Source organism: Rhyacophila brunnea, unplaced genomic scaffold (genome assembly GCF_057557595.1).
Source record: "Rhyacophila brunnea isolate RB1 unplaced genomic scaffold, BYU_Rbru_1.0 scaffold_15, whole genome shotgun sequence".
Taxonomy (NCBI): domain Eukaryota; kingdom Metazoa; phylum Arthropoda; class Insecta; order Trichoptera; family Rhyacophilidae; genus Rhyacophila; species Rhyacophila brunnea.
Window position 1 is genome coordinate 23,314,128 of NW_028232806.1, and position 15,803 is coordinate 23,329,930.

Sequence of the window (15,803 nt, forward strand, 5' to 3'; positions counted from 1 at the left end):
TTCAAAAACACATGAGAACAGTTAAGTAGCACGTTGATCACTTTCGTAGCTCTATTTCAGGTTGGGGAAGGTTGACGATGACGATGGAATCCTTGACGCAGCACTACAAGAGTATGGAATGTCGCACTTTCTGGAGGTATTTGGAATACATGTTCAAGTCACGTGAAGCGCCACTTTGTGGTTACATTAATTACCAACAATTGACATATTAACTGACAATCTTCAGTATTAATTTGTAACATGTTCTAACCGATGTAACCCTGAAATTTGATGGATATATCGATTATTAAAGCCCAAAGCTCAAGAGCTTTTAACCTTTGTAAGATGCCATATCTCACGATTAACACGCACAACAACAGTGGACAGTACGGTTAGTTTCTCAAATAGAGTCTTCTGGATAAGAAGTGACATAGAGATAACCGAGAACGAGAAAGCTGATAAATATGCTAGCCACACCAGATAAAAGACTTTCAACCTAAATACACTCCCCTCTAAGTTACGCAAAACAAAAACTAAACAAACACACGATAGAGCTATGGAACAACAGATACACAATATCCGTCACAGGAACAATAATGCAGAAATTTATTCCAAACATAAACTCTTCCATAACTCTTGCTAGGAACATAAAAATATCACATGAACTCACATTGAAACTAATTAGCCAAGGAGCAGTACGAGCCTATCTAAAATGATTAAAATTGAGGGATGATGACTGTTGTCCATGTGATGTCTATACATCTCAAACTGTATTGCATGTCATCAACGACTGCCCTATAATACTAAAAAAGGAGCGATGGACTCTCATAATTCTATGTGGACAGTATAACGTATAACAATGAAATTGACCTCCAAAAACCTTATGAAATAATAAATAACAAACAACACAAGTACACTACACAAAATATTGAATTCTGGTTATAAAGAAAATAATAAAATATATAAATAGAGAAACAAAGTGTAACTAACCCCCCCCCCCCAACCATCTTGTACGAAAAAGCAATGACACGTTTATTTAAAAAAAAAAATATTATAATAAGGTAACTATTATGGTTACCCACAGACGACGTTAATGGATGGTGACTCTTATTATATTTTTGTAAATATAATTTATATCAATAAAAGTTATGTTTACAAAATAAGAAAAACAAATTAATCACTTTGTCTTATTTGTAGACGTTCAGTACACACAATAGTTATTAATAACAATCAGGTTTACTACATTAATTAATATTTTATTAATTTAATCACCAATGAAAACAATCAACTTGTTATAGTAACCAGGTCCGCATCTAGACCACCGACAGGTATTATAATTATTGAATTTGTAAGGTTAACCATGCTCTCAGTATGGGGTATTTGACATTAAAAAAACATTATTTCTCCTCCGAAATCGCGCCGGGTAAACTGTCAGTCAAAATTTAACACTAATTAGAAAAAGTCGGAGCCGTCCTGCCTGGCTGTGACCTGAATTTTTTTTTGTGTTGTATAAAATTTGTATTAAAAATGCTTTAATTTCAAATTCGGCTGTAGCCAGGCAAAAAGTAGTTAAAATCGCAAAATGTACAGCGTGTATATTATATATTATTTTACTGATATACCAATGAATATATTTATGATATACATATACAATTAACTTGTTTAATTATTATATCAGCTAAATTTTATCCTCTGGTATGATTTAACTGCTTTCAATTAATTTGTCACCTAAATACTAGATACTAGATTAAGTAATTAGAGAACTTGATTTTTACTGTTTTTCTGATAGTTATCGAATATGATTTTACATTTTCCTTCTCTACAATGTGATAAAACTGGGCAAATCAGAAATTAATGGGAGCTGTATTTATTTTGTGTTTGAAAATATTAGATAACTTCAAAACCATAAATGCAATAAATAAATAAAATAATATATCCATAATAATTTTTAATACAATTGAAAATTATTTAATTGTTCCCAATTGGACAAGCACATTTTTCCATTTTTACTTTAAATAATAATTAGAGCCTAGATTTATGTTAATCAAGTCAAGTGTAAAGTTCTTTTCCCCAACAATGATCAAATCAGAGTTATTATATTGAGGTGACAAATTGAAATTGAAGTTTGAATAATAATAAAAAAATCATTCGTGCATTACCAAAATGAGCTGTATATAATAGGTTATGTATGCTGACTTACTACATACGTTTATAAATAAACCAGGGTGTTAATGGGCAAAATTATCATAAAAGTACAACGTTAACGTTTGGATCGATTGAGATTTCATAGAGCTATAATCGAATAAAATGGCAACCGTATTGTAGTTATCGAGGTCGGTTTTCCCACCTCTTTTTCTTTGAGAGAACGATCGATTTAATCTTGATTTTTTTTCCTTTTGACTCCGTTAGATTCTAATAGGATCATATTATGGGACTCCATAGAGTGGAGTTTTATATTAACATTTTTTCCAAGAACTGGATGTTATCCACTTGCCCAACCTCTATTAGGTCAATACTCTGATTCCAAACACAAATTAAAATAAACTATAAATGTATTTGCCAGCCCCAGGATTCTAATCTGGGATCCACGATATTATAAGCTGATACGTAAGCCGCTCAATAAGTGAGTCAATCTTGATATTTACCGTAATTTTCTCTTCATAGTGATACAACTTTTGGTTTCGCTATGTTTATTTCTTCAAAAGTTATAGGTAGGTAATTCTAATATAATACATTTTGAACTTCAGTACTAAGCGGTTATCGACTGTTTTTCTGAATATAAGATGACGAATTTGGAGATCTTAGTTTGTGGGCTGGCAGATTGATAATTTGCAGCAATTATTGAATGCAGTGATGCTGTGTTGAACGCTCCATACAAACAGTATCTAAGTATGAGAAATGCAGTCCTCAGCATATTGTGACGACTGCAGGTCACTGTGGTTAATGATCGTGTCTACACGTGACTTAAATTTCGTATTAACATTAAGTTATTTTTATATTACAGTAGCATTATGCTTCATCTCGGATTTAAACAACTTATATTTTAATAAATTAATGTACCTATGTACTTATACCTTACTAAAATATTTTACCAATATAAATAATAATTAGACTTGTCACGTTTTTCAATGGATGTTCTTAACTTTCTAAATATACACGCGATGGATACTGGGTATGCGGTAGCGACTTTAGGAGTAACGAGGAGATAAGAGCTCGGCCACGTGCTGCTGATGCCAGTTTCTGTCGTCCTGGAAGGCCACTAAATAATATCTTTAGAGTGTATACGACGGAGCTATGGGATGTTGCTATGATATGGAAATACGCAAGAAGACTGGTGAGCTACAAGTATTCTTGGATGCGCTGTGTAATATCCATGTGCTCCAGGTATAGAGCGGACATGGTCGAAGTGAAGAAAAAGAAGAAAATAATACACAAAAGTCCCCTGATAGTTAAGCGGTAATGTGTCTGCTTATAAATTCGAGAGGTTCGAATTCCAGGTCTGGCAAATTTACGTATTATTTGTGTGTGGACCGAATAAGTTGAGCATGTGGTTAATACCCATTTCTCGTAAAATTTTTAATACCATGTGGAGGCCCATGTTCTCTGCTTGTGATAAAAAATGGCAAGTTATTTTGATTTTATTTGAATATGTATTTTTTGAGCTACGTATATATATGTACCCAACATTAATTATTATTATCTGCCTTGAATAATATACTTGATCAACATATAATAATAATACGGAGACATTTAGAGTTATTTATTACCTTATCAAAGTGAAAAATAATAATATTGTTCAATATTGTTTAATTTTAACTTGTCAATCAATTGAGCTAACACAAGTCTAGTGTGAATATGTGCTATTTTAGGCATATATTATGCTGTATTATTAGGAACAGACTGTAGTTACACACGCACTGGTTTTTGGGAGAAATTTTTAATTAAACAAGCCGTTGAAACGAATAAAGTTTCATTAAACGTGACTCGGAGCAAAAGAAAACATTTCTAATTAAGGTACACAGGTGGTGTAACAAGTAACAACACTTAATCAACTCAAATCCATGAAAAGCGATGTATGTATAATAATTATTATCGATTATAAAAACATGAATTCTTCGTACCTATAAGTTAGTGGCGTGCGGTCCATAGATGCTGTAGAATGTAGATGCTCTGCATCCGCAGATATAATTGATATTTTACAATGTCATTTTGTATGTATTCATTGTGATAATCGTATGAAACATGTTACGTTACTGTACTTAAAAAGGTTCAAGGTATATTTTCAAAATATATTATTAGAACCACCAAATTATAATATCACATTCCAGGACGCATATCAAGATTCAATTAGTTATAAGCCGTAACGAGATAAAATGTAGGAAATTGTAAGTACTTACCTACATTTTTGGGAAGATATAATAAACGGATTAAGTATAATATAAAAGATATTCATTACATATGACGTAAATTTAGTATTATTTATAATTTCTAAGTAAGGAGTCATCACCATATAAAAATATATTAACATGTATTTGATATAACTTCATGAGTTATATCGTTTTACAGTAATATACCTACTTACGCTACCCCGACTTACGCAAACTCAGGGTATACGACACTTCAAACATAGTTCCGCCAGAAAAACAAATGGCAATTATTAATTGTAAGCTTGACAGAAGGTCTTGAAAATGTCTTAGGAATTTTAGAAAACATAGAACTCGATCAATCAATACGTTATAGCTACAAATAAAGCAATAAAGACATATTAGTTTGCTACGAAGAAATTCAGAGTAAAAAAAAGAAGGCATTTAATCGTCTGACAAATTTGTCAGAATTTATGAAACCATAGAAATAACTTTTTTGCGTAACTCATTTATTTTTTTAATATTTTGTACAATTATAATGTAGGTACAAAGAACTGTAATTTTATTAAATATTTTTCTTCTAAACTTGTGTTTTTGTTAGTCCTTGGTCCCAATTAATCAAAATTTATATGTATAATTTTACCCCGACTTACGCGATTCGACTTAAGAGCATACATAAGTGAAACGGCAAATAATTTTCAGACCGATAGTCGAGGTGTAAGCACGTCAATTTTTGTGATGGCGTCGGAGGAATATATTCTAAAATCGTGTAAAGATGACTAAAAAACGTTACCGTTACTTGAAAAAGAAAACAAATCAATGAATATACTATTATTATTACTAATATAACAATAACATAACATTAGATGGACGCATGTTGAATTTTTATGACAAATTATATTTCGTTCGGCTCGCGTCATTTCCACAATCCGCGCATCGCCTAGTCACGATCTTTTTAGACCATGCGTCTGACCCACCTATTGCGTAACTTTGTAGTAATACTGTAATTTTAACTAATAAATCTAACATAGAGCAAATTTTTGTATGCTAAGTCACACACTGAGTACCTACGTGTCGTGATCAAGTGTCTAAATGCTTTTCTTCTGTAATGTGTGTGAATCCAAAATAATGCGTTTTGAAAACGATATATTTATTACCTGAAAAAAATATGCTATTATTATGGTGGCAATTTATATAAAGAAACTGTCTCTCCTTTTGCAAAATAACAACGTAATTACTTCACATAAAAAGTAATTTATAATAAGGAGTATTTATTATTATCAACGAAAAACAAAACAAATATAACTCGCTGTACTCCCCTTGTAATATACGTATATTATTATATTTTCGTTTATTTCAGGATTTGCAATGCATTTATGATGTTTATTGTGGTGTTTCGTATATATATATATATATATATATATATATATATATCTACATATATTTTGTATAACTAGTAAGTGTTTTTTTTGTAGGTATCATAGTATACAAAGATAATTTGTTTCAGAATATTATATAATGTTACATATTTCGTATGACGTCACGCCTACCATTGCCGAGCGATAACGCGTCGGCTTATAATGTCGTAAGTCCTTGTTGTTTTGCAATGTATGTTTGAACTTAAAATATCTTTTGAGAGAGTGACTATTATTTATTTATCTTAAAATCAAAATCTGTTAATACAACGTCTACTTGTACATACCGTAATGATATATTTATGGTAATATATTATAATGTAATATATCGATATAAAAATATAATTATATACAGATGTAAGACAATTTTCATTATTGTTATATCGTCTGTAATTTTCTACAAACGCGTATCTCAAAAATCACAACTTTTCAGGAGAGGCAGATAACAACTTAATTCTCTCAGTTTTTAATTAAAAAATAAAATTTCTTCTATGAAATATCTATTTAGAGGCCATCCATGGACTGAAACCGTATGCGGTTTAGATCTGTGTGCCATACTAAACTTATGATTTTTGTTCATGAAAAATAAATATATTTTCACTAAATTTGTAAGTGTATGGTATAAACGGATACGATCAGATGCTTATAATATACCTAGTTTGTGAAAATATATTTCCATGAACAGAAAAGATAAGGCTAGTATGGCACACGGTTCTAAACCGCATACGGGTTCAGTCCATGGATGGCCCATTAGTATAGTTACACATTTATTTTCATGAAAAAATGTTATGTTTTTTCAATTTATCGCACTATACTTTCGACCGATCAGTCATATTGTCGGAGATACGAGAATGCGTTGCAACTTTACTGTGAATATTACTGCAGCAAACACGTATCTTAACTTACGAGAAAGAGCTTTAGTATAATTATATGTAGGAGTTTAGTATTCTGTATACTTACAAACACGTAACTCAAGATACGAGTTTATAATATTTATAAAAGTCTTTTAATTGTGATACGAGTTTTTGTTAATGCTTAAATCTATTATGTCGTAAAGTATGTTTTGAGATACGTGTTAGTGGAATATGTGGGTATTCAAATTCTGAATTCATTACATCAAACAACTTAAAACTGACAAAAATTGAGATACGTGTTTGTAAAAAATTACCGACGATATGAGACATAGAAAAAGGATCTGCCGTGTCGTTTCTGTTATTATATAAATATTATAAATCATAACAACAAGCGATGGTGCCCACAGAACGCGTCGAGCGCGCGAAGTCGGCGTATTTAGTGTTTATTCATAACCATAATCACACGTCTCTCGCCGCGCATTACCCTTCACCTATGTAATAAGCGGCCCAAGCAGCACAAAACAATTATTTTTACAGCGTCTCTCATAACAAAGCAATAAAAATATTATATTATTTCGGGGCTTGTCATTAATATTAACGACGATATTATTCAACCAGCGATAAACTGAACACGCAATAAAATTAAACAATGACTTCTCTGTAATTAAATAATTGCTTTTCGCCCGTCGTACGACGACGCCTCAAGCAGCGTAATTTTGGTAGCCGTGTTCAATGAATGAACTTCTTTGTATTTTCATTAAATCGTATCGCCGAGAAGCGAAAAACGGTGACTCATGCAGCAGGCGGCGCGCAAGGCATCGTTAAGTCCAGTGGGCGCTGGCGTATTTGATTACGTTGTATTTTTGATGATTTACGCGCCACTTGTAGAAAATTTGCGCGAGCGCCGCACTCGCTGCGTCAATGGGCTTTATGCCTAAGCTTTAAAATTTTGTATAGTGTTTAGGTACGTAACATACTATGGATTCCACATGACAGAAGGGAACTCAACTATAGATCGATTATATAAAAATAAAATAGGTACCTTTAGAGCTTCAGGTGACCTGAATGGTGGCTCATTGATAGTTTCGTTGATATGCACATTCAAATTCATATAATATAAAATATTCGTATTTCGACATGACTTTAAAAAAAATATTAAAACTATAAAGTTGTACTGACCTGACACCGCCTCTCAAAGTGTCGTCGTTGAGTATCCTCCCTGCGTGCGCCCAGAAAACGGCGTGCGCGCGCAGGTGCCTGATGCGGCACGCTAGTTTCAGCGTGCTGTTCCTTTCGTAGTATTTATCGCGCAGTTCGCGCCCACCCGCCTCTACAATGCGAACTACTGGAGCTGAAAGAAAATTATAAATATATGTATTATCTTAGATAAATTATAATTGCCAAAATATTGTTTGGTCCATTTTCTTATCCAACCTCCAAAACCCCGGTTCCCATATAACAATAACATTCCAGGATACCAATTCCCGAATTAAGCACTATGACCAGTTGCGCAACGGAAGCGCAAGCCTACTTCAACGAAGTATATTAAAACTCAACCGGTAGTGTCGACTGCAGTATGGAATTGAAGTACACGTCATGCTCTGGCGGTAGAGACGCTAGCAACTCTCTGTTTGACATATTAATTCGTACGTAGGAAGAGGGAATCAATTTCTTTCTATATTTTACATAACTATTACCGCTGAAAGTATTATTTTGTGTTTAAATTCTCATTTAAATATTTATTGTGATTTTGTAATTCAGAAACACACACGTTTGTTTGCAAAGTACAACGGAAATTACGTGTTATAATATTGTTATATTGGAGACGTAACTAGCTTGTTTAAAGATTAATTGGCTACGTACTTCAACAATGAATGGTTTAATAATGCAACGTTAACGGTAAGTACTGATTAAATATGAAATCATTGCCAAAATGGATAAAAATGTTATTTAATTTCCATGAAATTGACAAGAGTCCCGTCATGATATGTTTACTTTCTATCTTACTCTAACGCATAGACATGAGGTATAAGCGTACTGAATGCTTTCTCACTCGCACTTATATTTCGTTTATCCATTCCTTTCGAAGCTCTATACATACGATATCTCCTGTAAAACTAAAATTTTTACGTGCTTCAGTTGAAGCATCTCGGTGACGTGTTTTGCAGTGCTTCATTCGGGGATTGGCCTCCAGAGTAAGTGTGAATTTACACAGTGCACACCTGTTTAATACCTCGATTACACGTGAATGGATTTACTGCTAATAGTGCGTATTATTGTGGCCATAACAAGTAAATCTACGTGTAAACACGTATTGTCACGCAAGTGACAAGATTGCACGCACGAATCAAAAAGTTTCGGAAGCTTCTGCTTGCGCAGTAGAATGGTAGTGGCTCCACGTAGATACTCATTTTAAGATTAACCAATTTTTACGACCTGTCAACTAGTACCATACACTGACAACATCCGCGTCTCGCTTACCCTTGAAGAATGAGATTGGAGAGACAGTCAGCACTTTTACGTGTATCTAAACATTTATTGTCACGATAGTTTAAAATACTCACTATTGCTGCAAATAAATTAATGGACGTGTACAGGTATAAGTCCATACATCGGCGAAATAACAAAGTACCTACTGCATTTTAAACGAAGCTCAGGTGAGATGCGAGATTTCATACATATTTTGCGTTTACCAAAATATTTCAGTTCTATTAGTGCACATCGCCATCTACAGCAACCACCATTGATCTTTGAAATAAATGCAAGCCTATCATCTATCCGTTATTATACAGAAGGCATGTTTAACTTCATGTTGGTTGTGATCTAATGTCCAGTACTGAAACTGCCAACGGTCTATAACTCAAATCTCTAGGCACAAATTGTCAAAATTATTTATCTCTCTCTGTAAAATATATCTCATTTTCAAGAGGTAGTTTGCTAATTGAGTGCAATATACTTTAATCCAGCGATTTCAAAACTGGGAGACGCGGAGTGTTGCAAAGGGAGGCGTGAAAAGTTTAACACAATCAATGTAGCCACAGGTTTGCAGTTTGCAAATGCATTGTTAATAAAACGGCCACTAGTTATAAACTACAGAAAAAAAAGTCACCTGTTTCAGGACTATTAAATATTTTAAATATGTGGTTGTGCGTTGCAATTTGATGTGATACATATATGATGATTGATATACATAAATGATAACTCCCGTATATAATTTAGGAAACACTACATTAGAGCATCACACTGCCCTAACCTCAGCGATTGGTAGGTGGGCCCGCCAAAGATCTTGACCTGGGGGTCCGCTTCAGGATGTGGGGCCCTTGATAAAATCCATTTTTCAATGAACGATGATGCATTTAAAAATTTAAAAACGTGCTATATAAAAAGTTCTTTTTATCTTGTAATTAATATATTTTTTTTTCATTTTTGTATCAGTACATTGTTGACTAGTTAAAAAGTGTCTGTATTATTTAATGAAATAAAGAAAGGGGGGGGGGGGGCGCCAAGATTAGATTTTTTTTTAAAGTGAGGCGTAGTACTCGTAACATAAAGTTTGGAAACCACTACTTTAATCTCTAAATAAGATTTTAATAGAAATTACATGTACCCATTACGTGAAATATTATGCAAAGATCGCCGTCAAACTATTGTATCATCTATTAAAAGAGCATAATACGTGATGGTATAAGAAAACTACACAACAGTTAAAAGCGCAGGGATTTAAATATTTTCTTTCTCTTACTTCTGCAGCAGGCCGTGACTGATGTGATGATATGAATCAAGTGATATTATGAGGCACTCGGATTTCTTCATGGTTAATTTAAGTTAAAATTATTGATTTCCTTTAAAATTAACAATGAAATCACAATATTCTCAACTAATACTTTATGGTGTGGTTGCAAATATTTTGCTCAAAAATTATAATTCCGTAAACACCAGTTATTAATGTTACGAAGATAGCACGCGTTAGAAAATTAAAGCATGTTACACTAACAACCAAAACATATTGAAAACAAAACAAAAACTAAATCTCAGGAAAAACAAGAATAAAAAAGAAATTTATAAAATGTATGTAATAAATCTAGCATAATATTATAATTATGTGATGAAATTCTATTAAACTATTTATGAACATTGGCGTGAATGAAAAAAATAACTGGTAACATATTTTTATTTGTTTTTCAGTGAAACAAAAGTTTATATTGTGATAATATATATTATGATAACTTATAATAGGTATCTAAGGCTGTTATTGAAAGCTGAATTTTATATAAACATGATGCTTCTATTGACGGATGGTTAGTTGCAAAGTTAGTTATATTTTATTTTTTATTTTGATATTCCTTGAATAATATACTATCGGGTGGTAACATAATAATATGTATCTGCAAATCAATATGCAAAACTTCAAAGTGTTTACATTAATTTTGGAGAAATAGTTTACATCTTATCTGTATTGCAGTGGCGAAGGGTGGAGGAAGGCTGTTAACATCCGTCACGAATAGTGCATACTAAACTTTTTCAATCATACTAATTGGTTTTCATTTAACTAATAACACAAATTATTGCAAATTGTGCTTGTTAGTTTTTAAAAATCAATTAAGCCCTGCGTAAATAAAACCATAATAGTTTAGGTATGCTATTGGCGATCCGACAAAAATTAATAGTGCACACCTTTTCAGTCATACTAATTATAGTTTTCGTTATTTTTATTTTATTACATAAAATTATGGTGCTGGTTAGTTTTTTTAATATTCAATAAACCCTGCTTAACTAAACCATAATAGATAAAAAATATTCGTATATCTATAAAATTTCTAAAATTATTATGTATGATTTATTTTATTGGCATAGTTTTAAATATTTGATATAAGTATTATATTATTCGAATATTTTTTACATTAAATTATCTATTATGGTTTAGTTACGCAGGATTTAATTAAATTTTAAAAACTAGCACATACTATCTGCAATCATTTTTAGTCTCAGTTCAATGAAAATGTATGACTAAAAAAGTATGGTCTATATCATGGGTGGCCAACCTTTTTAGCAGCCGGGCCAGATTCTAAAATATTATAAAATTCTAAAATATATTATTATACAAAACAAAAAAGAAATATATATTAATAAAATAAAACAATAATGAGAATTAATATATTTTTTAGATTAGACTTTTTTTTTATAATAAAAACTAAACTAAATAATATAAAAATAATAAATTTTAGTGAGAAGTTTGATTTTGTATGGCAGAACTAAGTGCATCAATATCGATATCGAGTGAGGTTGTTCCTACACGCAACAGTAATGTTTTCCAAATGCACATCAGTGATTCGTGTTTTCACTCGAGATTTGATATGCTTCATCTGATTAAAAAGCTGTTCACTCGTGTAAGTATTAGCAAAGTCATCATTAGAGCATGTTTGTAAAATGCAGGATATTTCTCCTTGTCCAAATATGTTTTGTAAAACTCTTCCAAGCCAACCTAATGAAATTTTCCCTTCAACTGTTCATCGCAACATATTTCACAATGTTCCATTTGTAAATTTCCCGGTAATAAATTCACGTCTTCGGAGAATGGCGTTGTAAATGCAGCAAAAAGCACACGGTGCTTTTTAAAATCTTGAGCCAATATCGAATCTCAATTTGCGAAATTAGCACATCTAGCGGCAGTATTTGATATTATTTTTATTTTCTCACTGCTCCACGGGCCACAAGTTGACACCTAGTGGGCCGCGGGTTGGCCACAAATGCTCTATATAATATGCCGGATGTTAACAGCCTTCCTCTATCCTTCGCCACTCTTGTATTTTAGTAATTAGTCGTTTTTTTTAATTTTATAGTTTTGTTTTCTTGTATATAAGTGCATGCTTGAGGAGACGTTGGTTATCCAGAGTGGGAAAAAAATTCCATGACTTTGCAAAATCATAATTAAATATAATTTCAATAGTAAAAAGAGTTAGATTTGATAGATAGAGACATGGAAGATATGTGTTTAAAAAACAATATTATGAATAAAATTGAAACTAAAACCCTTGGTACAGTAGTGAATGGATATAGTTTAGGGCCTAAACTATATCTACTAACTACTGTACTAAAATTATAACTGTAAATGAATTCATTTTGAATGATAATATTTTCGTATTAACATATTAACCCGTTTACATGTGCATGAATTTACTGCTGACAGTTGGTATTATCGTGACTATAACAATTAAATGCAAGTGTAAACACATAATATCTTGAAAATTGCAAAAAGCTAGTGGCTAACCTGCAAGAACAATAAAATTAATAACAACACCTCGCAGGAAAGAAAACATCCACGCAACAACAAACGTATCTCGAGACTTGAAAAATGAGATTGGCGCAACAATTAGCATTTTTGTGCGTAAACAGTTATTATCGCAATAGTTTAATTTACACGCTCTTGCTGGTAGCAAATCCATGCACGCATACTACAGGCGCTATATTGTTTCGATGTTTCGAATTGTGATTTGAAATTATTATAATACGGATAAATTTTTGTAATAAGTGTTGTAAAAACAAAATTAATAACATAACATGCCGCATATGAAAAACAAAGAATAGAATATATTGTAATATAGTCATTAAAGCAATTCTATAAATCAAATTGCAATATTATCTACAAATCAGCTCGTAAATTTTAATAAAATCCAGCTTTGGCCAGAAAACCTTACAAACAAAGAAGCCCATAAATTATTGAAAAAAAAACCCCTAACGCTTAAATCAAGATCACGTTCCAATAGACCAGAAAAACGTTAAGTAAGCTTTTCAAAAAGCATCTAGCAAAATGACTTTTTTGCAGGCATTAATCCCTTACAAAGAACAATATAAATAACCAAACGGTCTAGACTCGTGCTGGCACACATTATTGTACCATTAGGGCTACGCAATACCCGGAAACTGTTATCGGAAATCTCGGAAAATTCTTGCAATTAACATTTTTAAATACTAGTATAACTTAAGATTACTCGAGTCAGCGCAAACTAAAAACATTATCAAATGAATATAGGTAATTATTTAAATAAAAGTGACTAGGAATAAAAACTATATAAAAATGACAGATTTTATGAATACATGTAGTGTGAAAAATTTGTATGTACGTAATATTGTATTTTTTTCAATTAAAAACAAACTGTTTTGTCTGTCAGGATATTTTTAACAATATATAAGTTGAAAACGTCACAAGAAATATTAAAAATATCAATTAAATTTATGCATGTCTCTCTACAGTTTTCCTCACTCTCTATTAAATAGCATACAAGTCCTAATATTTATTGATACTGACATAATAAACTGTTAGACACACAACGTTGCTATTCCGTGAGACATGTATTGTAAAAAATTGTGAAACTATAGCCAGAAAGAATTCATTTACAGAATATTGAATATACTATATAATGCGTATAGTTTCTGCAGCCCGTTTTATTGTATTACATTATTAATTCCCGGATTTACGTTTTTATTTTTCCGGCATTATACCTCTGGATTACATAATATGTAAAATCCAAGTGAAGTAAAATTAATTTAAAGACATTCAATTACGTACGGTAATCATAAGTTGCAGGCGTATATAACCGTATTTCGTTTTATAAAACGCTAGTCGTGTAAGTACTGACGCATATTCTCAATCCTTTTTTGTAGACACGGCTTCAATGTGCAACGCTAAATTTATACAACACAGTTGGCGGGTGATCATTTACTTTGGTATTTTTTCTCATTCTCTGGCTTAGCTCCGGATAACTATCGCAATATTATTTACAACATTTTTCCGTTTTGTTTGATAAGTAAGTTAAGTTGTTTTGTGTTGTATTTTTTGTTTACACCCGTTCAAATTTATGGCAAAAAATCAAAACTTCAAATCAATTTATAATATTGAACGAGTTTTATAGTATAAATCATTGACATACTGCTAGATGAGGAGTTCCCATACAAGTGTCATTTTAAAAATGTACCACAAAAGAAGATATTACGAATATCGTCTTATAATATTTCCTTGTAGGTATAATGCGTTAAGACCGTTAACATGGATTCCCGAATTTCACCCGTATTGCCCTGGCTGTAAAACTAAATTTGCGTTCTTGGAATAGTGACCCTAAGGGTTCTGCAACCCAAAGCTTGCAAGCTACCAAAAATTCATGTCTGAGCGGACAGAGCAAGTCGTCATGCGCTAACTATTAGTTAGAGTAAGATGCAAGCTAGACCGGGCTTACTCATAATTATTGCCAGGTCGTTTTCGAGACAAATATTAAGTGAGCTTATATCGAGTTAAGTCCGCTGATATTAAAACAGTAAGTTTTAACACTAGCCGAGTCGCTGAAAATCGGGCGTCATTTTAAGAAGCATATGATTCATCCATTAGTATATCAATGGTAAAAACAAAAATATGCACCAAATCAACTTAAATGATTTTGTTTCTTGTATTTTTTACTCCCCATTTACTTGTTTCCTCTATTACAAACCTACGTTGTTTTTCAGAGTCTCTTCAAGAATGTAAAATCGGGGTTTCAATATAATACCTATGTAGATGTTTTGGCGGCTCTCGTGGTGCAGTGTGTAAGGTGGTGGCCTTCCATCCGAGAGTTCTGGGTTTGAATCTCCGTGAAGACACAATGTGTTTGTGGTTGTTTAAAATTACTAACAACTACCTTGTACGAATAAGCAAGTAGATGGTTATTAATAATTCAAAAGAAAATATAGATGTAGAATTTATAACTTTGGTGATGATTTACTAAACTCGCTCACTGGTACAATTCTATTTAGTAGATAGTTACCGGAATTGTTAGTTACTCATGGTATTGGATTTCGAATTTCATATATTTACATACTGTGGGATACAGTAAAATCTCGGATACGTTACAACCCTATTTAACCCTGTCCATGCAGGATAAGTCCGGTTTCGTCCGAGCCCGCGTCATGTTAACCCTGTCTATAGAAAACGGATCCCGTTTGGTCCGAGGCCGGTCTGTTTTAACCCTGTTCGTATCGGAGTTGGCCCGCCGATCTCCATAATTCATAACATTACATTTTTCGGGTATTTCCAGCCGTTCATGGGCACGGCTAAGGAACGCCTGTCACATTCTTAGGATAACATATCGCAGCGAACCGAACGGGCTGTGTTTTTCATTATTTTCATGAATTTATATTGTGTTTTTTATTATATTTTAAACGTA

General features: G+C 32.4%; 1 protein-coding gene across 1 annotated transcript in view; it reads right to left on the reverse strand.

Moving 5' to 3' along the window:
• The window catches only part of LOC147075065 (zwei Ig domain protein zig-8-like), a 179,826-nt gene that overhangs the window by 88,492 nt on the left and 75,531 nt on the right, over window positions 1-15,803 (reverse strand). The window contains exon 5 of the mRNA XM_085943298.1: window positions 7,792-7,963. Coding sequence (XP_085799424.1) covers window positions 7,792-7,963 — 172 coding nt within the window. The remainder of the gene's footprint in view (window positions 1-7,791; window positions 7,964-15,803) is intronic.